We start from the raw sequence: 22,370 nt of genomic DNA, 5'->3' as shown, positions 1-22,370 counted from the left end.
AACGCTCCATCTTAATGTACTTTGTGCCGTATTTGGAAGAATTGTAGACATGTAAGCCCAAGAGTTATCCAGATTATCTGAACCTTATATGTTTGGGGCTTAAAAAGACCTACAAAGTGTAGAAGAGGTGGAAGGCTGAAGCCCATGGCTCTAGCATAGGGCAAGCATGATGGGCCAGGACCAACCTGAAACCCTAAGTAAAAATTTGAAATGAGTCAGAAAGACAAAGACAAATACCATATGATATCACTTATAACTGGAATCTAATATTCAGCACAAATGAACATCTCCACAGAAAAGAAAATCATGGACTTGGAAAATAGACTTGTGGCTGCCTGATGGGAGAGGGAGGGAGTGGGAGGAATCGGGAACTTGGGCTTATCAGACACAACTTAGAATAGATTTACAAGGAGATCCTGCTGAGTAGCATTGAGAACTATGTCTAGATACTCATATTGCAACAGAACAAAGGGTGGGGGGGGAATGTATACATGTAAGGATAACTTGATCCCCTTGCTGTACAGTGGGAAAAAAAATAAATTATATAAAAAAAAAATTCTTCCTGTGTAAGACAGCCAGGGAGATGGGAGGGGTTCTTCAATCATCACTGAAAAGATCTCTGAAGGGTTCCCTTGTTGGAAAGCACTGGTTATTCTAATTCCTTCGCTGAGTCACCCAACTTAAATGCACAGCAGAGAACCTGGTAGTTTCCAGGCTGTTTTACTGATGGTTGTTTGTCGGTTGTAATTTGGTGTTTTCATAAGAGAGGGTGAGCTTAAGTCCTTCTACTCCATCATCTTGTCCCACTTATTAACCCACAGCAGAGAAACTGGAATTATGCTTGGAGACGTGGTTCCCTACCAAAGGGAATATCTTAAAATAATTTCAGATATTACTATTATTTCATTGTAGATAAAAGCTGAATTTTTGACCCAAGAGTACTGCTCAGAGAGCAATGAAGAAAATACTCACTCTTTTGCTAGTTCCATTGATATTTGTTCCAAAGAGCATCCCTTTGTCTCGGGAATAAACACAAGCACAAAAACCAGAGCTGCTAGACTCATGATTGTATAAATAAAGCACACCCATGGCAGGCCAATGAGATCTAGAGAGGACAAAGGAAATTGGTTAGAGATGTTTCGTGTTGCTTTGATCCCATTTATGGACAGCTTCTTCTTAGAGCATATATGAAGCTATACACATTTTCAAACATGTTAATTTTGAAATAACAATCACAAATTAAAAATATAGCCAGCCCTGAAAGTTTCATTTTCCCAAACTACCCTAGCTTCCTCTGGCAAAATAAATAACGGTCTTAGAAGTATCACCATTTAAACACCAAGCTCTCTTCTTGATGGACATGCTTTTTGTGTTCAAAATGGTAATTGACATGCTCATTGGTTGGGGTGGGAGTTAAGAACCTCACACAATACAGAAACTCAGAAATCGGAAGGTCAACCACCTTCTCTCTCCTCACGCTCCACGTTCCTCTCTTGGGAATCACGGCTGTAGTCATTTGGTTTCTATTTGGTAGATATTTTTAAAGACATCTTTATACAGATGGACTCTTCCTGGAATGAGCTTCCCCTTCTCTACTCAGATTTGAATAAATCATTTCATGTTGACAGTTTTTCATCATTTTAGTAGCTGGCAGTGTATCTGTAATGCTGCTTCTTAGATTCAGAGGGAAAAAACAGTGATAGTGGTTTGAATAAAAGGCATTAATTTGCTAAGAGGCATCGGCAAGAAGCAGGATCCTCCAGGTTTTGGTGGATCTCATCTGCCAGCTCAGTTTCAAGTCAGAGGTCCAGCCCCTTTGTAGTTACTGACCAAGGTCAAGGTATGCTAGCTGGTGAGAGGTGGCCCCCAGGGCATTTGCATCTGCCCTTGTAATGTGCTACCCTGGGCCCATCAGAAAGTCCAGAATGGCCTGGAACAGTGAGGAGGCCTTTTTTGAACACAGGGTCAGACCAGCCACAGACAAAAACAGTGCAAATAGCCAGTAGCAGCCACACATCACGACTGATCTGTTGGGAACACGCATGGAGCAGTTAGGCAGTTAGGCAGTATGCTTAGTGCAGAGTGGAAGGATCCACGCATATTAACCATTCGTAGGTCAGCTGTGCTGAAGTGGGGAGAAGCAGGAAGAAGGAACAGCCCTGCAGCCTTTCTGGCAATTTTAATTAAAGTCAGCTCGCTCTGTGCCACTCTTGCTGCTGGCACGGGGTTTTGCCCAAGTGAGTGCTTACTAAAGTGTTTATAAAATTGGTCGTCTTCCGTCTCTAGGACATACAACCAGAAAACAAAAGTGAAGAGAATCAAAACATCATCTTATTGTACTCATCCCCTGTGCTCTTTGAGCATTTTCAGTAACAGGGAGCTCATGACTTCTCAAAGACAGGCACTGTGGGAGTTCCCGTTGTGGCGCAGTGGGTTTAGAACCCAACTAGCACCGCACTAGCCTGAGGATGCAGGCTTGATCCCTGGACTCGCTCAGTGGGTTAAGGATCCAGTACGACCAAAAGCTATGGCGTAGGTCACTGATGTAGTTCTATCTGGTGTTGCTGTGGCTGTGATGTAGGCTGTCAGCTGCAGCTCCAATTTGACTGCTAGCCTGGGAACTTCCATATGCTGTGGGTGTGGCCCTAAAAAAAAAACCCCAAAACCCCCAAAAACAAAGATGGCTACTGCGCTGTGAGCCAGCCCTGTCTAAGATGTAGTCCTCACTCGTTCCTAAGCCCACGTCTACCTTCTGGGAGCTTGGGTTCAGAGATTCATCTTTGTCCTCTGGATCAGTCCTCCCCCTCCCTTCACAACAGCCGCACAAACATATGAAGCCTCCTCCATCCCTTCCTGAGCATCGTCTTGTCCAAGTCAAGCACACCCAGCTCCCGAAACAATGCTTCAGAGATGGGAGGTCACATGCCCACGTCATCCAGGTTGTTCTCCGTCGGTGGACACACTGCAACCCTCTTAACACACTTCACTCAGAGCTGAGCGCAGGACTGCAGCTCTATTATGACCATGGCAGAGTATGTCTGTATCTCCAGAACACTCTGCTTTTATGGACACGGCTGAGACTGTGCTAAAAGTTGGTGTCCAAGGGCTTATTGCCAGGCAGAATCCTTATATCTTTTACTTGGAAAATTGATTTTTGAAAAAAAGCAGAGAATTTCAAACACAGTCCAATGAAATATCAGCTAGAGGTTTTAGATCATTCCAGGATTTGTTTTATTGCATAGACTTTCCCCCCATTTGCTGTAAAAGCTCATGCAGCACTTCTGAATTATCATCAGCTCAGCTGCTATATGGGCTATGCTTCCTGGAGTTTTTTTTTTTTTTTTTTTAAGGGCCATACCTGCAGCATATGGAAGTTTCCAGGCAAGGTGTCAAATTGGAGCTGTAGCAGCCAGCCTACACCACAGCCAAAACAATGAGGGATATGAGCCATGTCTGCAACCCACACCACAGCTCACAGCAACGCCAGATCCTTAACCCACTGAGCAAGGCCAGGGATGGAACCTGAATCCTCATGGATACTAGTCGAGTTCGTTACCGCTAAACCACAATGGGAACTCCGTTCCTAGAGATTTTTGCCATCTTTATTCTTCCCTCATCTTTTCCATTCTCTCTTTTATCTTTCTCTTTCTCCACACAAATAGCAGGTAAGGGTGTGTATGTGTGTGCGTGCATGTGTGTGTGTGTTGGTGTACGTGCATGTGTGTGTGTGTGTAAAAGTGAAGAGAATAGGTCTGTAAGTATGATCTGAGAGAGGTGTGGTTGGTGCAAATGACCAGTTTCTTTGTTTCTTTTCATCTTGGGCTATTTCCAAAATATGGTACATAAACATTTGAAAATTTTATGTAGAAGCCCAAACCATGCTTAATAACTCTAAAAGTTAATTTCCAAAGTATGTACTCAAAAAAAAGTGGTCAACAAGATTCAGAGTTACTATATATAGATAGATACTTTTTTGAGTATACATCCACTTCTGAAAATGTGCATCTTATCTTTACATTATATAAACTTCCATATATATATATGGAAATATATATATATATATATATATATTCCAAATATATATATATTTATGGAAGAAAACTCAATGGTCAGTTTTGGAGGATGCTAGGGAACCACTTCACTAGTTTGAAAACTAAAAAATAAAGAGAAAGTTTCAAATATCAATCTTGGTTTCCTATATGATTCATACTTCAGGGCAGGCAAATAACTGAGAACAAATTTCTCCTTAGAGAAGTATTGCTGATAAAAATTTAGCAGAAATGATGAAATGAAAATAATGGATTGGGGCTCTGATCCTCAAAGGATGCAGGCTTGAAGAAGTGGGAGCCAGACAGACAGAACAGCCCCGCCCCCGGCCCCACCCCCTCAGTGGCAGGACACACATCCAACTGGGAAGGACTTTGCAACCAAACAAACAAGAACATCTTCATCTTTTCCAGCTTCTACATCTAACCAGCAGTTTATAGAAAACATAAAGGATAGAGGGTCATACGATGTGACTACAATCGGCAAATCCACCCCAGGGAAAACTCTATAAGACAAATGACTGAGTTTCTTCATTAAAAATATAAAGTGTGGGAGTTCCTGCTGTGGCGCAATGGGATTGGCGGCGTCTCTGGAGCGCTGGGATGCAGGTTCTATCCCTGGTCTGGCACAATTGCCTTAAGTTAAGGTTAAGGATTTGGTGGCACTGTAGGTCACAACTGTGGCTCAGATCTGGCCCTGGAATTCCATAGGCCGCAGGCCAGCCAAAAAAAAAACCTAAAATAAAAAAAATATATCAAGTGTGGGGAGAGGAGAAATGGGGATGAAACCTACAAATTATAAGACATATCAATCAATTGTACATTAGGTATTTGGATTGTGATTCAAATGAAGTAAAAACTAATTGTAAGACAATGGGAAGGATGTGGACACAGACCGGATACTTGATACCATGGGATTATCACTCAGTGTTTTTAGGTGTGACAGTGATACTGTCATTATAGTGTTTAAATGTCTTATCTTTTAGTGGTCACTGATGAAATTTTAAAGATAAAAAAAGTGACAGGATTATTATTCAGTGTTTTTAAGTGTGACAATTATATTGTTGTTACATGTTTAAATGTCTTATCTTTTAGTGGTCACTGATGAAATTTGAAAGATAAAATGACATGTCTGGGATATAACTCAAAATAATTTGGGGGGCAGGGCAGGTGGGGGTCATACATAAATTAGGACTAACTGCTTAAACTGGGGGGTCAGTCCATCAGGTTCATGGCCATTCTCTTTATTTTTTAGTGTGTTTGAAAATACCAAATATGGGAGTTCTCGTTGTGGCTCAGTGGTTGATGAATCTGACTAGGAACCATGAGGTTGCGGGTTCGATCCCTGGCCTTGCTCAGTGGGTTAAGGATCTGGTGTTGCCCTGAGCTGTGGTGTAGGTTGCAGACGCGGCTCGGATCCCGCGTTGCTGTGGCTCTGGCGTAGGCCGGTGGCTGCAGCTCCGATTCGACCCCTAGCCTGGGAACCTCCACATGCTGCAGAAAAAAAAAGGAAATACCAAATATGTTTTTCAGGGGAATGTGAAGGCTTCCCTAGCATTTGTCCTAAGAGCACAAAAGGTGTTAGAGGAAAACAAGTTCTTACCAGTCACGGTCAAAAACGTCAGAGAGATGAGGAGATTGATAGCCCAGTTCATGCTGGAAGTTAGAGCCATGGCTCGTCCTCGAATTCCAGCAGGAAAGATCTCGCTCAACACCAGCCAGGGCACTGGAAGAAAGGGAACAGTGGGTGGGGGGCAGCAAAATGATCACACACACACCCCGCCCCCCGGTGAAGCTGAGGCCCAGCTCACTGCCCTCTGCGTGACTGGGGGCTAGAGAGCAGGGTCTCGTCTTCTTACCCGAGGAGGGAAGAGGGCTGTGTTTCTCCTCACCTCCAACCAAGTGACAAAAGATTCAGATTCGGGAGAGAGCTTGCCAGTGGTCCGAGGAAGTAGGGGGAGGGACCTTGAGGGCCAGCAGGTGACACTGGCCTGAGAAATACATGTGGGAGGGGCAGTGGCTGGGAGCACCTGCCCAGAACAAGAGAGGCAGCTTTGGGGCTCTGCCAAACACAGAGCCTTAGTGCCGGAGCCTGGCTCTACCTGCTTCCCTCTGGGTTCCTTTCCTGCAATTGCCTTTGCTCCTGACCTTGTAGAAATCCAACATCAGAGCTACTGAGCAGCAGGCTACCAAGCGGGGCGGGGGGGGGGGGGGGGGAGGGGGGGGGGGAGGAAGGAGGCTGGCTCCCCCACCTCTTCCCACTCAGACTCCCTGGCCTGCGGCAAGCTGAGCAAAGAAAAGCTCTAAATTAAATGGAGCTCCAGATTTGATTATTATACCAGACCAAACCTTTGACTTTCTGAGAGGAGACTCTTCTTGGCACAACTGATCAGAGAGCCATTTATTATCCAAGAGTGACACAGAACATCATAGGACCTGCCTGATGGGATGAGAAAGGGCAGGAGAGAAGTCAATTAACGTCTCTCCTGCTCACAGCCTATCAAGTCCAGTTTGCCTCATAGCTCCAAGTTCTCAAAAGCGGCTGAGCCCTTTATAAACCTTATCTCAATTGATCTGCACTAAATTCCTACCAGATAGGAACTAATATCACTCTCTCTCTTTTATTTTTATTATTATGATTATTTTTGTCTTTTTAGGGCCGTACCCATGGCATAGGGAGGTTCCCAGGCTAGGGGTTGATTTGGAGCTGCAGCTGCTGGCCTACACCACAGCCACAGCAATGCTAGATCCAAGCCGCATCCCCGCCCTACGCTGCAGCTCTTGGCAACGCCAGATCCTCAGCCCACTGAGGCCAGGGATCAAACCTGCATCCTCACAGATACTTGTTGGGCTCTTTACCCACTGAGCCACAATGGGAACTCCACTCTCCCTCTTTTATAGAAGAAGAAACTGAGACTTAAGGCTTTCATGATCTGCCAAAATCCCAAATTTCATAAGTGGCAGCGGAGGTGGCACTGAGCCCAGGTAGCCTCAGGAACTCATGCTTTTTCATGTCGGCGCTCTCTTGGTGGCGGCTCAATAAATATTCGCTAATGAATGAATGTCTGTGTAGAGTATAAGCACCTGTGATTCTGGGGGAAGGGCTTAGGGGCTGCTCCAGCCCTGGTGCACTGCTAGCTGCTACTTTTGTGTCGCAAAACCAGTGTTTAGATACAGACCAGCTGCCTCACCCCACCCCAGAGGAGGCCTGGGGGAGGGGGAGGGGGGGCAGCAACCCCGTGGGCTGCCTGTGCCAGAATCACAGAGCAGTCATCTGTGTCTCTGAAAAGGTACCTCTCAGGATAAGATCACGCTCTGTGGAGAAAACACCTGCTCAGAGTACATTTGCAAAGTAAGAAAAATAATTAAATGATAGGAGCAGCCTAGAAACACATTTTTTTTTCTTAATTACTTTCTCCAGGGTTACTTTAGGGTGTGGAAGATAACTATAACCAAGGAACATGGTTATTATTGTTCTAACTAACAGGGAATTCTAAAGTAATATTCCAGGTCCCTCCCTTTCACTCTGTGCCTCCAAAGACCTTCAGGTTCTTAAAGATTATATCCTTGGAGACCAGGGCAAAGCTCAGGTAACCATGCCTTGGGCTTTGCAAGACTGGGTATCTGGCTCTGAGTAGAATGACAGCTGCATAATTCTGGTGCAGCCTTTGTAATGACCTGCCCTTGGGCAAATACAAGATAAAAGTGGGTACGTCTACTCTGCTGAAGATAAATAACCTATGCTGCAGGCCAATCCCCAGGACCCTTCCTGCTCTGGATGTTTGATGTGGGCAGGGGTGAAGCCCAGGGTTCCTTATGGTGCTTTTGCTCTAGCAGCCGTGAGGAGGAGGTGGGAGAAGGGACACGTTCATTGTCTTTGAGGGTATTAGCAGCAGCCTTCTTGATCTACTTCCATCTCCACTTCATCACCTCTGAAACCCCTTTCTTCCCCTCCCCACCTGGCATCCTTATGATGGCCTCTTGGGATGATTTGGTGGGACTTCTCAGATGAGAATGAGCTGATCCCGCTGTTACAGAGGGTGGTAGATCTTGCCAAGAAGAAGATGACACAGCTGCACAAAGCACTAGGTTAAGCGCTCAGTCTGAGCTGTCAAGAGCGCACCTAAAAAAATCCAACATCCACAATGATGCCTGTCTCAGGCATGTGTTCAGTGCCTCAGCTGAGCCAATTCTTGGGCAATGAACTGAATATTGAAAAAGAGACTTCCATCAGTCTCTGATGGTCCCTTGTTATTGGGCAAAACTTACACCTGATGTTTCCAAAAGTAACCTATGATTACTCAAAGCATCTACTTCTTTTTTGATTTAGTGGAAAGAATTCAAGAATTGATGCCTTGGTTCATGTAATATTGATAAACTGGATGGTGCAGCCATTGACCAAGGTTTTGACAAAAAATGGGTCAACGCCCCCAATAGGGAACCTATCAAGTCAAAAATAAGGAGGATATCACTTTATCAATGATCTCAGAGCCATAAAACCATAGTTTTTCAGATCCACAGAGAGAGAGAGAAATCTGAAAGTGGTTCCCACTGTGGTGCAATGAGGTCGGCAGCATCTCTGGAACGCTGGGACAAAGGCTTAATCCCCAGCTGGCACAGAAGTTAAGAATCTGGCATTGAAGCAGCTTTGGTGTAGGTTGCAACTGCAGCTTGGATCTGATCCCTGGCTCAGAATTCCACATGTTGAGGAGAAACCACAAAAGAAAAAAAAAAAATCTGAAGGTGGTACTTGCAGCAAGATAGAACTTACTGGGAGTTCCCGTGGTGGTTTATTGGTAATGAACCCGACTAGTATTCATGAGGATGCAGGTTTGATCCATGGCCTCATTCAGTGGGTCAAGGATCTAGTGTTGCTGTGAGCTGTGGCGTAGGTCGAAGACTCGGCTCGGATCTGGCGTTGCTGTGGCTGTGGCGTAGGCCAGCTCCTGTAGCTCTGATTCAACCCCTAGCCTAGGAACTTCCATATGCCGAGGGTGCAGCCCTAAAAAGAGGACCCCCTCCCCAAAAAAGATAGAACTTACTACAAGGGTAAAGTATTTCCTTGCAGACTTAGGAGCAAGGTGGTGTCATAATCTTACCTATCTCCAAGTTCCCTGGAAAAGGGCTGTGAGTACCCAAGTCCAAGAAGGAATAGAAAAGCTGTTTCAGTTCACAGGCAAAGAACACAGGGATATAACCCATCACATGGGGATTTAATATGTTGATATTTATAATAACAAGTAGGTTTTTTTTTTAATCTCTAATGTTTTTCAATAAGATGGCCTAATTTCTCTCAACTGAAAATCAAGTTATTGTCACATGCCACAGTAAAGTGGTATCTCTCTTTGCTTCTCCTCATGATCCCCTACCCTGACGATAGGCCCAAAGCAAGTGCTTGGTGCCATCTGCTTGTGAGGAATCCACAGAGCACTAAGAGATATGGGAACGCTCCTGCAGCAAGTGCCCGCAACTCACTGCAGTTTTGCAGGCTCTGCTGCAATTCTCCTTGACACCTATTATTTCGCTTTGACCCTCATCACCCCAGGATGACCTCAGCAATATGGGCCTCTACAAATGTCAAGAGTCTGCACGTGTATTTAAGGACTTCTCTAGGTTGCAGGATTGAGGGAATTTGGGCCTTGCTGGGAGATAATTGTCCACAGACATGGAAGCTCATATTTTACGTGGTATTAAGCCACCAAGGCTTCCTGTCAGAACTTGCCTGATCCAGATGAAATCTGCAGACAGTGTTTACGCTGCACAGAGTGTCATTAAAAAGGCCATGAAGGACAAATACGTTGCAGTGTCTCTGTGTGCTATGGAGAACATGAATTTGGATCCACGAGGGCAATGCATGGAAATGGCTGAGCTTTGTTACATGGGAACAGCCATGCTCATCTCCTCCGTCCTGCATGTTTCTGCCACTGCTGACATTTTTTTTTCCCTGGAGCTGTCATTTCACTCCCTGTGCTTTCAGATTTAAACCCTGCAGCTCTTTGGCCATGGTTCCATTTGGCTTGAGCATTTCCTGAACCACCTGACACGCCAGCCTCGGGTTTGAAAGCCTCAAGGAAGTCCTGAAACTCTCACCAGGGAACTCCTAGCAACTTTGGAGAAAGCGCTACACTCAGGCTGCAGAGTTCTCAACATCCTGATTGAGCCGGTGTCCTATCCTTGGTAGGAGTGAAGCCAAATCCGATGGCTTTTATTGACTTTTATTGGTTTTTATTGACTTTGCATGCAGCAGACCTAGCTCTCCTCTGGCTGCCAAGGGGTACTTAAGAATGTGAATTCGAAAGGGAATGTGCCCATTTCCTTTCAACCGGATGTTCAAATTATAGCCTTATAAGTTCTGTGAGTGGGAAAATCTGGTTCTTTAAAAACATCCTTCACCACGGAGTACCCACTGTGCCACAGTGGGTTCGGGATCCAGTGTTGTCGCTGTGGCAGCTTCGGTCACTGCTGTGGCACGGGTTCGATCCCTGGCCTGGGAACTTCCACATGCCATAGCCAAAAACAAAACAAAACAAAAACAAAAAATATACTCCACCCTAGGCCACCTTCTCCAACATTAGCAGTGATATTATAGCTTTAATTTATTTTTATTTTCTAAATTCTCCCTTCACTCAGTCTCTCTGAGTTTTGTTCACTCCTGGTCTCTTTGAAATAAATATTCAAGAATATTATCTTGGATTACTTAAATAACAAACGATGAAAAGCTATGAAATGAAGTCTCAATGTTCCCCAATCTTTCTATCTAAATGATTTCTAGTCAAAACCAATTGAAAGGATTTTTAAAAACTATTCTAGGGAAAATTGGATTAAATGGAGTAACTCAATTAAAAAAAAAAATTAAAGCCAGAGTTAAAAAAAGGAATCCTTTTGTGGGCAGATACTTTGGGAATAAGAACTGTAGCAGTGATCTCCAAATTTTCTTGCTTGTGTAGCCTTTAAAATAATTTTTTTTTTCTTTTTTAGGGCTGCACCCACGGCATATGGAGGTTCCAAGTCTAGGGGTCTAATCAGAGCTGTAGACGCTGGCCTACACCACAGCCACAACAACATGGGATTCAAGCTGCTTTTGTGATCTGCAGCACAGCTCACCGCAACGCCGGATCCTTAACCCACTGAGCAAGGCCAGGGATCGAACCCGAAACCTCATGGCTCCCAGTCAGATTCATTTCTGCTGCGCCACGACAGGAGCTCCTAAAATAATTTTAAAAATTAAGTATATTCTTTCATTTATAAGTCAACAGCTAACATTTTTTTAACCGTAAATTTGTTTATTTATTTACGTATGTCTTTTTGCCTTTTCTAGGGCCGCTCCCGTGGCATATGGAGGTTTACCATAAATTTAAATGACAGCAAATGATGCAATTTCTATGGTATTTTAAACTCTATATTTAAAATAAGGAAAATTAATATAACAAATATTTCCAGTGGTATTTACATACCATACCTATTTGATATTTATCTCTAGCCATTTAAAAAATACAGCCAAAAGAAACTAATATGAAGTTTTTATTGTTTTTATGGGTTTTTTGTTTGGTTTGGTTTGGTTTTTATATGGCTGCACCTGTGTCCTACAGAAGTTCCTCGGCCAGAGGAACTGCAGCTGCAGACCTATGCCACAGCCATGGCAATACCAGGTTCAAGCTGCATCTGCTACCCAGGCTGCAGCTTGCAGCAACACCTGATCCTTAATCTACTGAGGAAAGCCAGGGATAGAACCCACATCCTCACAGAGACAATGTTAAGTCCTTACCTGTTGAGCCACAATAGGACAAACTCCACATTGTTTTTAAATAGATGAAATGCATTGCTCTCAAGAATAATAAAAGTAGATGGGGAATTGAATAAATTTTATAATGGCAGTGTCACTACATTCTTTAAATTAACAATAAAAGTTTGTTGTAATGCTATATCAGCTGATAACTTGATTAGATCAACCTATAGCTTTGTTGAAAGCAAATTACTGGAAATATTTAGGCTTATGAAAGAAAGCCTAAATATTTCCAATAATTAGAGTCACCTTTCCATACCACACCTATACCAACATTTCCAACTGTCCTTTTCATTAATGTTCCTAAGGCTTTAATAATTTGGTAAATATATCATAATAAGATTTCTGGTGGATAATAGCTGTGCTTTCTTTAACGTGGAAGAACAGTTATTACTGGGAAGATTAGGAAGAAGAAGTCTAAGGAAACAGATTCTTCATAAGAATCAAGAAATTGGAGTTCCCCTGGTGGCACAGCAGGTTAAAGATCTGGCTAGGGTCACTGTTGTGGCTTGGGTTCCATTCCTGGCCTGGGAACTTCTGCATGCCACGAGTGTGGCCAAAAATAAAAAAATAAAAATAAAAAATAAATCAAGAAATTAATTTCCTGGAGTTCCTGTTGTGGTTCAGTGGTTAACAAATCAGACTAGGAACCATGAGGTTGTGGGTTCCATCCTTGGCCTTGCTCAGTGGGTTAAGGATCCGGTGTTGCCGTGAGCTGCGGTGTAGGTCGCAGACGCAGCTCGGATCTGACATTGCTGTGGCTCTGGTGTAGGCCAGTGGCTACAGCTCCCATTAGACCCCTAGCCTGGGAACCTCCATATGCCTCGGGAGCGGCCCTAGAAAAGACAAAAAGACAAAAAGAAAAAAAAAAGAAATTAATTTCCTTTCATGTATCATTGAAGGAATACTACAGAAAGTTACCCCCAGGAGTATGCTTATCCCAATTTGCAGATTGCTGAACTAGAGTTCAAAATTGCAAAACAAAAAAGGGAAGGAGCTACAAGAAGTTAGTCTTTTCTGGTTTAAACTCTAACTTGAATGTCATGCTTCAGATGTAACATTTTATGTTGTGCTTTTTTCATGAATGATGCTTTGGACTTCAATCAGAAAAGTATCATAGTTTTTAATGTTACAAGTGTTCCTCTGAAAATTCTTACCATTGTGTTCTGAAAAAACAATAAAGTAACAACTGAATGCTATGCTTATTAAGATAGTGTTAAAACCTTAGTCTTTTTTTTTAAATGTCTTAACTGTCCAATATTCATAATTTTCAAGGGTATGGCACTATGATTGTATGCAGGACAGTGAGGAAACTTAAATGCTGATGTATTATGTGAAGAGTTGCTGATGTCAATGTAATAAATGGTGTTGTTTCTCTCTATTTAGCCGTACCCAGGCTAGAAAAATTAATTTCAGACTCTTTTTGGTTCTGTTAGGTACTACCATGCAATATCTAACTCCAAAGTGAGATTTAATTAGCTAAGGGCACAAATTTAAATTTTTCCTTTTTCTTGGATGCAAATGTAGTATAAACCATTCAGATACTATCCCTTGTTTACTTTGCATTATTGCAAGGACTAACACCAAAGAACCAAATAAATCACCACTTTGCTCAATCAAAATAACTTTTAGCACAATTAATTGGAAAAAAGGAACAGTATTGGTGTGAATATTGGTGATAGCTGAAACCTAGGACTTAAAGGGGGGGGAGGAGATTTAAAAGATCTTGGTAGACACACCTAACACAAACCCATTATGCGAATATGATTGTGTAACAGCTACATTTGAAAATAAAATTCTCCCGTTTAAAGAATAATATGCTTTTTCTCTAAAAATATGTGATTGTCCCATAAGAATAATAGAAAAAGAAAATGAGCGTTTAAAAAGCCTTTGACTGTGTTGGTTCTGAATATTAGAGGCTGGGAGTGTAGGAGGAAAATGAAAAATATCAAAGACTCTTTAGAAACATTTAATGTACTTCTAGTCTGTAAGCCTCTTTGTTCTAAACCTGTATATCTTGGAATGAAAGACTTAAGTAAACTTCCAAATTAGAACCTGCTGTTCTGCATCCCTGGAATTTTCATAATCTTTAGCTTTGCAAACATCACATGAACAATTTCTCTTGGAAGAGTTAGAGTTATTTAGGTGTAAAATCCAAATTTAAGTGTTACGACAGATGAGTCATATGCTTCCCACTAATACCTATCCTCCAAAAGGCTGATTAAACTCCATCAAATAAAACCAAATAAAAAACTAGGCTCTGCAATCTTTATACCTTCAAAATTTCCAGTTTCTTATTTTAAACAGAAAAGTGGCCTTTTTAGAAATCTGAGTTTAAAGACAATTTTTCATGGGTCTTGCATGTCTGCAGGGTCTTGTAAGAAAGGCACTGGCTTTTTTCCACACTGAGGATGGTCATATAGCAAACAGCCTTGGAAGACAGAGGGAGTGTCTCCCCTGGAACAAAGGTTTGTTTACTATGCAGCAAATTAAAGATAATGTCTCACTCCAGGGGAAAAATCAGGTTGGCTTATGTCTATTATAAAAGATTCGGGTTCCCTAAGCTTGGAGTTCCTCTCCTCTAACATAACTCATTCTATGTGTAGGTGTCACCTGTGGGTGACACAGGTGCCTTGTGGGTATTGGGGTTTGGGGAACTGGTGCAAATGCTGATATTCTGGCTATTTCTTCTCCTATGAATAATACATTGTCCTTGGTCTCTTGACCAAGGAGACTTATGACTTTTGCCAAAATCTGTGAAACTGAGACAGGATAACTTGTAAGCTTTCAGGTGGGCTCAAATATCAGCCAGTTTAGGGAGTTCCCATCATGGCTCAGTGGTAACAAACCCAACTAGTATCCTTGAGATGAAATTTCAGTCCCTGGCCTCGCTAAGAGAGTTAAGGATCTGGCATTGCTGTGAGCTTTGGTGTGGGTTGAAAACATGCTTGGATCTGGTGTTGCTGTGGCTGTGGCATAGGTGGCATCTGTAGCTCCAATTCGACCCCCAGCCTGGGAACTTCCATATGCCATGGGTGCAGCCCTTAAAAAAAAAAGAAAGAAAGAAAAAGAAAAGAAAAGCAAACACACACACACACACACACACAAAAATCACCCAGTTTATACTTCTAGAGGGTTTGAATACTTGTGGCTATGGTATGATTTTTATAAAAAGATCTTTTATTACTATTATTAACTTTGGAATGCCTGCTAACATCTGAGAGATTTAATGTGATTCTTAAGCCTGAGATTAATCCATTGAAATATTTTTATAAACTCTAATGCTAATTAAATAAGCAAAAAAAACCTCCCACATTCCAGGTTTTCCAGGTTCAGACATTTACATATCTCCCTTACGAAAAGCATGAAGGAATTGCCTCACATCTTTTTTCAAAAGAGTCAAGTTTTAAAACATTCAATTATTAAACTGAAGTAGGAATTATTAACCCATGACATGGATAATCTCAATCTTTTTTTCTTTTTTTTTTTCCCCACTCCAGGGGAAAGGTTCAATCTTGTATTTGGAGAAAATAATGGAAATTTGGAAATGGATATTTTGTCTAACACCATACAATTTTTTAAAATGGCATTAATTTTAGTAAATTTAAAACATGCAACTTTAGTCATCAAATGAATTAGAAATAGCATTGAATCCTCAACTGAGTAGTTTACTCAGATATAATTTTTGGTCAAATGTGCATGGGCTTCCTCACAAACCACTTATATTTCAGATTCCCTACAAACTGGCAGATTCATACCAGAAGAGATCAGGATAGTTCAACCCCAGACTAGAGAAAGAGCTCCCCTTAATCACAGAAGCTGAGAGAATTCTAGATTTTTGTTTGTTTGTTTGTTTTTTGACTCATCTACCATATTTCTTGAGACAATACAGTAGGCCAGGTCCTGGGTTAGGTTTAAAGAAACAATGAAGAAGACAAAGTTTGTGTGCACACAGAACATATAGTCCAAATTAGTTGCCCCCACTTAGCAGAGTGGACAGTTGAGTTTTCTCAACCTAAATCACATCATCTTTCACCGAAGCCTCATAATTTCCTATAAAATCTGCCTGATATCCCAGAAAGCACTCTTGACTGTAGGTTAAGCATCATTGAGCCATACTTCAAGCAACATATCTGTTCTCTTTGGTCTTGACCTAACTGGAATGGTGCATGGACAGGAGAAGAGGACCGTGTCATCATAATTCAGAATGGGGCCAGGGAGCACTTGCTATGTCTACTGGCATGGCTGAGGTCAGCACTGGCATTACAAGAACTTTTCACCTCATGTCTAGACCACAGCTAGATATTTCACAGCACTAATAACTGAGTGTATGGAGTCCATGTTACACACAAGGCACTGTTCTAGGTATACCTTATGCAGATGGCTTTGTTCAACTGCACAGTTACACAAAGAGATGTGTTGATTGTCCCAGAGTCCTACACTGTAGAGCTGTGATTCAAGGTCACACAGGTCACAAATCCTGGTCTGAATTCACACATTCTGCTATGTAGCTTTCACAGGATTTCCTGCTCTTCTCTTAAAACGTCAACTCATGTACCCCTTAAGGCCATTTGATGTTAGCCCTGATCCTTCTTCTTCTTTTTTTCCGTTTGCTTTTTAGGGCTGCACCTGCAACATATGGAGGTTCTCAGGCTGTGGGTTGAATTGGAACTGCAGATGCTGGCCTATGCCACAGCCAGAGCAATGCAGAATCCAAGCCATATCTGAGACTACACCACGGCTCAAGGCAATGCTGGAATCTTAACCCACTGAACGAGGCCAGGGATTGAACCCAAATCTTCATGGATACTAGTTGGGTTTGTTTCCACTTAAGCCACTATAGAAACTCCCCTGATCTGTCTTTTTTTTTCCTTCATCACTCTTACCTCCACCCAAATGTTAACACTTCTCTCTTGCTGAAGCTATGTTACACATGCATTCATTTGCTGCCTTACTGACTGTCCCACCACTAGCTCCACATGGGCAGGGCGCATGGTGTAGCTCTCACTCCTCCTTCTCTGAGTCTCCAGCATGGGGCAACATGCTGGTGGGTCATCAGTGAGTCATCCTCACATGTTGGATGAGTGAATAAACCGATGAATCTCAACCATTTTCTCCATCTCTCCTCTCTTCCTGGTCTCTCCAAGATGATTTCTTGCTGGAACCTCTGCTTATTTGGTATAGGACATTGGGGGAGGTGATTTGGTGTCACCTGTCATTCGGTTTTCAGTGTAAAGGTCCACTGGAATGTGCGATGACAAAGGCAGTTAAGGGATGACAGTCATTAACCTCATCACTGAACTTAATACGTGACCTTGGACAAATGCCTTCCATCTACTCCGATGAAAAGATATTAGTCATGGTATGGAAGAGGAGGTGGATTAATTAATTTAGGAACACAGGAATTTTTGGATTTTAAAAAAAGCCCTAATAATCATTTCGAAAAGAACAGTCGCACACATTTTTCTGAGTTACAGAGGCTGTTTTAAGGAGGGTAGCTACACAAGACATTATCTCAACTGAACTCATGAAATAATCACTGTATGCCTTGGTTTGGGCTCATGTCTACTTTTGAAGCCTGAGAAGAAGAGAAATCTTTGTGTGGCTCTGTGTCCTCACAATGTCAGGAATCTCTGGTTTGACCCTGAAGCTTGAATCACAATAGAAAAGTGTTGAGTTATTAAAAGGAGCTAAAATGATCGGGATCGTCCCAGAAAGACTGGAGAGTAGAATTAAGATTTTGAATATATTTTAAGATGAAAGATGAAGTGTGGAAAACAGCATGTGTCATAAAAGTCTCCAATAAGATCAATAGGGTATATACTCTGATTTTATTCAATGGAAGAGTTTTAGTATTAGTTACAGAATAATAGTGGGCAGAGGCTCTTACTCTCTTTGGCTCAGGAACCCCTTCAGCAGGCTGGTGAAGCCTACAGATTCCTTCATAGAATAATATTTCATTTTATTTTATTATTTTATTTTTGGCTGTACCTGTGGCCTGTGCAAGTTCCCAGGCCAGGGATCGAACCCACGCTGCACATGCAGCCTGTGCCACAGCTGTGGGAATGCAGGATCCTTAACCTGCCATGTCACATGGGAACTTCCAGAATATTTTAAATGTATAAAATCAATATATAAGATTACTTGGTAGGAGATCCCATCATGGCTCAATGGTTAAAGAATCCGACTAGGAACCATGAGGTTGTGGCTTTGATCCCTGGCCTCGCTCAGTGGGTTAAGGGTCTGGCGTTGCCGTGAGCTGTGGTGTGGGTCGCAGACGTGTCTTGGATCTGGCGTTGCTGTGGCTGTGGCGTATAGGCCAGTGGCTACAGCTCCGATTAGACCCCAGCCTGGGAATCTCCATGTGCTGTGGGTGCAGCCCTAGAAAAGGCAAAAAGACAAAAAAAGAAGAAGAAGAACAAGAAGAACAAGAACAAGAAGAAGAAGAAGACTTGGTAGCAAATATATGTCCCCTTCTGAATTCTAGAGTCAAGGAAAACGAGGACCAGAAAGTGAAATGATGTAGGGCATACACTTTAACCTAAAAATAGAAATACTTTTTGACAAGAGAAACTATTTTGTGATCTAATATAATGATGGAATGTTGTTCTAAGCCAACCCAGATTTTTAAAGATTTAATAAAGGATTTAATCTTGCTTTTAATTTAGCTTTGGAACAGCAAGTACTTTTCCCTTTATGTCTCTGTTGACACAAAGTATTTGCCTCTATTACAAGCAATAAACTCTCTAAATGAAATACCTGAGCTATAATTACATCAGGTTAATAAGTTTTATAATGCTTTCAAGATCTGGGATGAAAATTCACTCAATAAAAATCTTTTAAAATTCCAAATTGGTTCATGCCAAAGCTCTTTGGTGATTGAGCTGGAATTCTTATGGTATGTTTTCTTTAGAAAAGAAGTAAACTACAATATGAATATGGTCATAAATGACTAACTTTAAGCAAGAAAAAAAAAAGGACAATTGGAGTTCCCGTCGTGGCTCATCGATTAATGAACCTGACTAGCATCCATGAGGAGGCAAGTTCGACCCTGGCCTCCATCAGTGAGTTAAGGATGCGGTGTTGCAGTGAGCTGTGGTGTAGGTCACAGATGGGGCTCGGATCTGGTGTTGCTGTGGCTCTGGCATAGGCTAGTGGCTACAGCTCTGATTTGAACACTGGCCTGGGAACCTCCATGTGCAGCGGGTCTGGCCCTAAAAAAGACACCCCCCCAAAAGGCAATTATTCAGACCCCTTCTAAAAACTCTAGAATTAATAGCCCCAAGCCCTGGATATGAATTAACTTCTTGTTTTCCTTAAAGGGAGTGTTTGGAGTTTGGTCTCAGGTGTGAATATCCAGCTCAGTCATTGCAATAGCAATTACAACTCAAAGAAAGCAAGTGAGGTGTTATTCCCCTTTCCCCAAACCAAACCTCCTTCAAACCTGAGATTCTCCATCTCATTAGTGTTGCTTTCATTCTAAGAAATGCTCAAAAAGGCTCTCTTCTCCATGTGAAAGCAAAAAGTAGAGGAGTGCAAAAAAAAATTGGGGATTACTTTTAAAAATTCTGTCTGAAATTCCCAAATAACTCTTTATGACCTGACAAAAAATGCCCTAAATGTCTCAAGCTATTTGTTTTTGAGCACTGCTAACTAACTGTCCTGCATCTTTTCTTAAAGGCAAAAATAGAAAGAGATTTTTTTAGAACACATGCCCAGGTGATAGATTGTTCTGTAAAAACAGAACAGGAGTTTTGGTTTCAGGAACAGGAGTTTCTGTGGTGGCCTAGCATTCCTAGCTTTCATGGTACTTAGCCAACCAAGAAGACAGTTTGACCCAGTTCAAGAAGCACACTTTGAGATCTTTCCTGTATCTTCATTTTAGTTTTAAAATTCTTCTCTCCCTCCCCTCCTTAGAAACATACCTATGTCCCTGCATGGTTTTCAAACAGATTTATACTGTGCTCACTTAAAGGAATAGAAGGAAAAAAATATGAGATGTCCAGTCTTCCCTCAAAGAGCTTACAATCTAGTAGCCACATTTCGGTTAACAAAGTCAACATATAAACGCAATACACTGTATCATCAAGGACTAAGTTGTATCATCTCATGATAACTTCCATTGACATACTCTCTAGCATCTAAAATATTTGGACATGCCTTAGTTCCTTTGATGCTTCTCCATACTCTGAGATAGGGTAGGTATTATTACACTCAGCTTCAGAGAAGCTTGAGAGAAGATAAGTGACTTAAAGATCACATAACCAGTAGGCAGAAGAACTGAGATTAGAACCCAGGTTTTTGTTTAAAATCTTTGTAGCACAGAGCTGAACTACTCTACCCTAGAAATAACTGGTGGTTCATACAAATAAAGACCTTGAAGAAATGGAGTGAATTCATGGAGAAGATAAGACTTTGAGTTTTCAAAGATAGGAGGGATTTGGAGAGAGTAGAGGGAGAAGGAAAAGAGGCCACATGTATTTTCTGTCTCTTGACCTGAGTATGGAGCAGTAGGAAATAAAAATGAGAGTGAGGCAAGTATTGCCTCATTGCACAATGCCAGGTGGCCTCACTCGTTGTATCCCCTATGGAATCTGTATGTACCTCTAGGTGAATAGTAACCCTGGAAGAAAACTCCATAGACCACAGTGTAAATGGTGCCCCCTGGAGCTGTGCAGAAGCCCTGATGGAGCTGGGGGGTGTGGGGTGGGATGATGGAGGACCCTGAAAATCACACTGCTTTTCCCTCCAGGATGGGTGATATAGTAGCAGAAAGAGCATGGAATTAGGCTTCCGATGCCCTAGAGTTCTAGTCCTAAATTTGTGTGATCTCGATCTCTCAGAGCTTCTTGTTTCTTTTCCATAAAAGGCAAATGTTGGACTAGATAATTTCTAATCTTCTTTTTATCTGGAAAGGCATTTGACTTCTCTGATATGGAAAAAAGCAGGAAGCCATGGAAGATTTGTGAGCTGTGGGGTCATGAAGAATATAGTATTTAAAGAATACTGGTATGGCAGATGGATGGGCGTGAGAAAAGCCCGGAAAGGGAGAGAACCACAAGAAGGGTCTCCCGTGAGTCTAAGAATAAGATTGTAAGGGGTGGACTAGGATGCCACAAATAGGAAGGAAAAGATTAACACAGGAGCCCTTAGTGAGGGGAAAATCCAAGAGCATTTGGTCATTGACTGGATTAGGGCATCAGACCCGAGTGAAAAGTGCCATGGAAAGGAAAAGCAAGTCCTTTGGGGTGAGGGGAATAACAATTCTGCATCCGCGTCTTGGTGTCTGGCTGACATGGAAGCATCAAAATGGAAAAGTCCAGCACTCATTGGGAAAAAAGGAACGAGAAGTCATGTGAGGCAATGGAATTGGAGATAAGGGACAGTCATCAGCTCAAGGGAGACAATTAACATCCCTCAGAAAATAAATATGAAAGCTTTTACAACGCATTAGCAAAAGAGTATTTTTCAGTTTTATAGCTGAAGAAACAAAAGCCAAGAGACAGTACTGAAATGACCTCACCCCTTTGCAGAACTGGATGGAATAGAAGCTAGTCATATATTTTAACAGGTTACGTTTTAATTAAAAGAAACAAATGTCTATTACAGAAATTGAAAACAGAATACAGGGCCTTGGACCTTCTGAAATATTTCTTTCCAGATTCACATCTTCACACTGATTCTCTTAGTCCAGAGTTTATCACTCGGGCCCTTTTGTACTGTGTCAATTTAGCTAAGCTGGAACTACCTTTCCCAGAATTCCTGAGGGTTGGTGGGAAAAGAAATTTGCATGTGACTCGCAAGGCCGCAGTGACACCAACCCTTGTGGGGTTGTGGGGTTGGTGCCCTGAAACATTAGTGCAGCTTGTACATGTGGCTGTGATCAGCGGTCTTTCCTTGTTGGCTTGGGAGAGCAGATGGTATACCCAGACTTCCTCTTCCAACCTCTTCAGGTACCAGGCCAGACACAGGGGCAGGGCTCTGGGGAGGATACCAGTTTATCTGTAGGTGGCCTGCGTCATTGGAGTTGACACAGTGGGAGGCAGATGTGGGTCCCAGTTTCTCCTCACAGATTCCAGTTAGTCCTCCCAGGGTCTTTTGTCTCTGTACCCCCTGCTCTGAGTCCAGCTCTTCCTCCCAGCTTCAGGCTGAAGGCACACACAGAGGCCACAGGCCTCATGGACTCCACCAGCTTTTCTTTGTAGTCCTGATTAGGGACTTTCTCCTTTCCCCCAAACACCCCCTCTCAGACCTTTGCTTTCTCAGCAGCTCCCACAATTATGTGATGTTTAATCCCTGTGGAAAGTTCCTTCTCTCATATAACTCTCAGAGGTTCTGCCTTTGTTTTGTTTTTTGTTTTGGGTTTTTTTTTTTTTTTTTGCTCTTTAGGGCCACATGTTCGGCAAATGGAAGTTCTCAGGCTAGGGGGTCAAACTGGAGCTATAGCTGCCAGCCTACGCCACAGCCACAGCCACGCCAGATCCAAGCCATGTCTGTGACCTACACCACAGCTCACAGCAACGCTGGATCCTTCAACCCAC

The 22,370-nt window shown here is 42.4% G+C and overlaps 1 protein-coding gene across 3 annotated transcripts in view; it reads right to left on the bottom strand.

Moving 5' to 3' along the window:
- Positions 1-22,370, bottom strand: part of SLC2A12 (solute carrier family 2 member 12) — a 63,910-nt gene that overhangs the window by 15,274 nt on the left and 26,266 nt on the right. For all 3 annotated transcript variants that reach the window (XM_047758336.1, XM_047758320.1, XM_047758329.1), the window contains exons 3-4: positions 5,650-5,772; positions 973-1,105 (exon numbers count right to left, since the gene is read on the bottom strand). In XM_047758336.1, coding sequence (XP_047614292.1) covers positions 973-1,105; positions 5,650-5,772 — 256 coding nt within the window. The remainder of the gene's footprint in view (positions 1-972; positions 1,106-5,649; positions 5,773-22,370) is intronic.

The sequence above is a fragment of the Phacochoerus africanus genome, chromosome 2 (assembly GCF_016906955.1).
Source record: "Phacochoerus africanus isolate WHEZ1 chromosome 2, ROS_Pafr_v1, whole genome shotgun sequence".
Lineage (NCBI taxonomy): Eukaryota > Metazoa > Chordata > Mammalia > Artiodactyla > Suidae > Phacochoerus > Phacochoerus africanus.
This window is presented reverse-complemented; position numbering and strand designations above follow the sequence as displayed.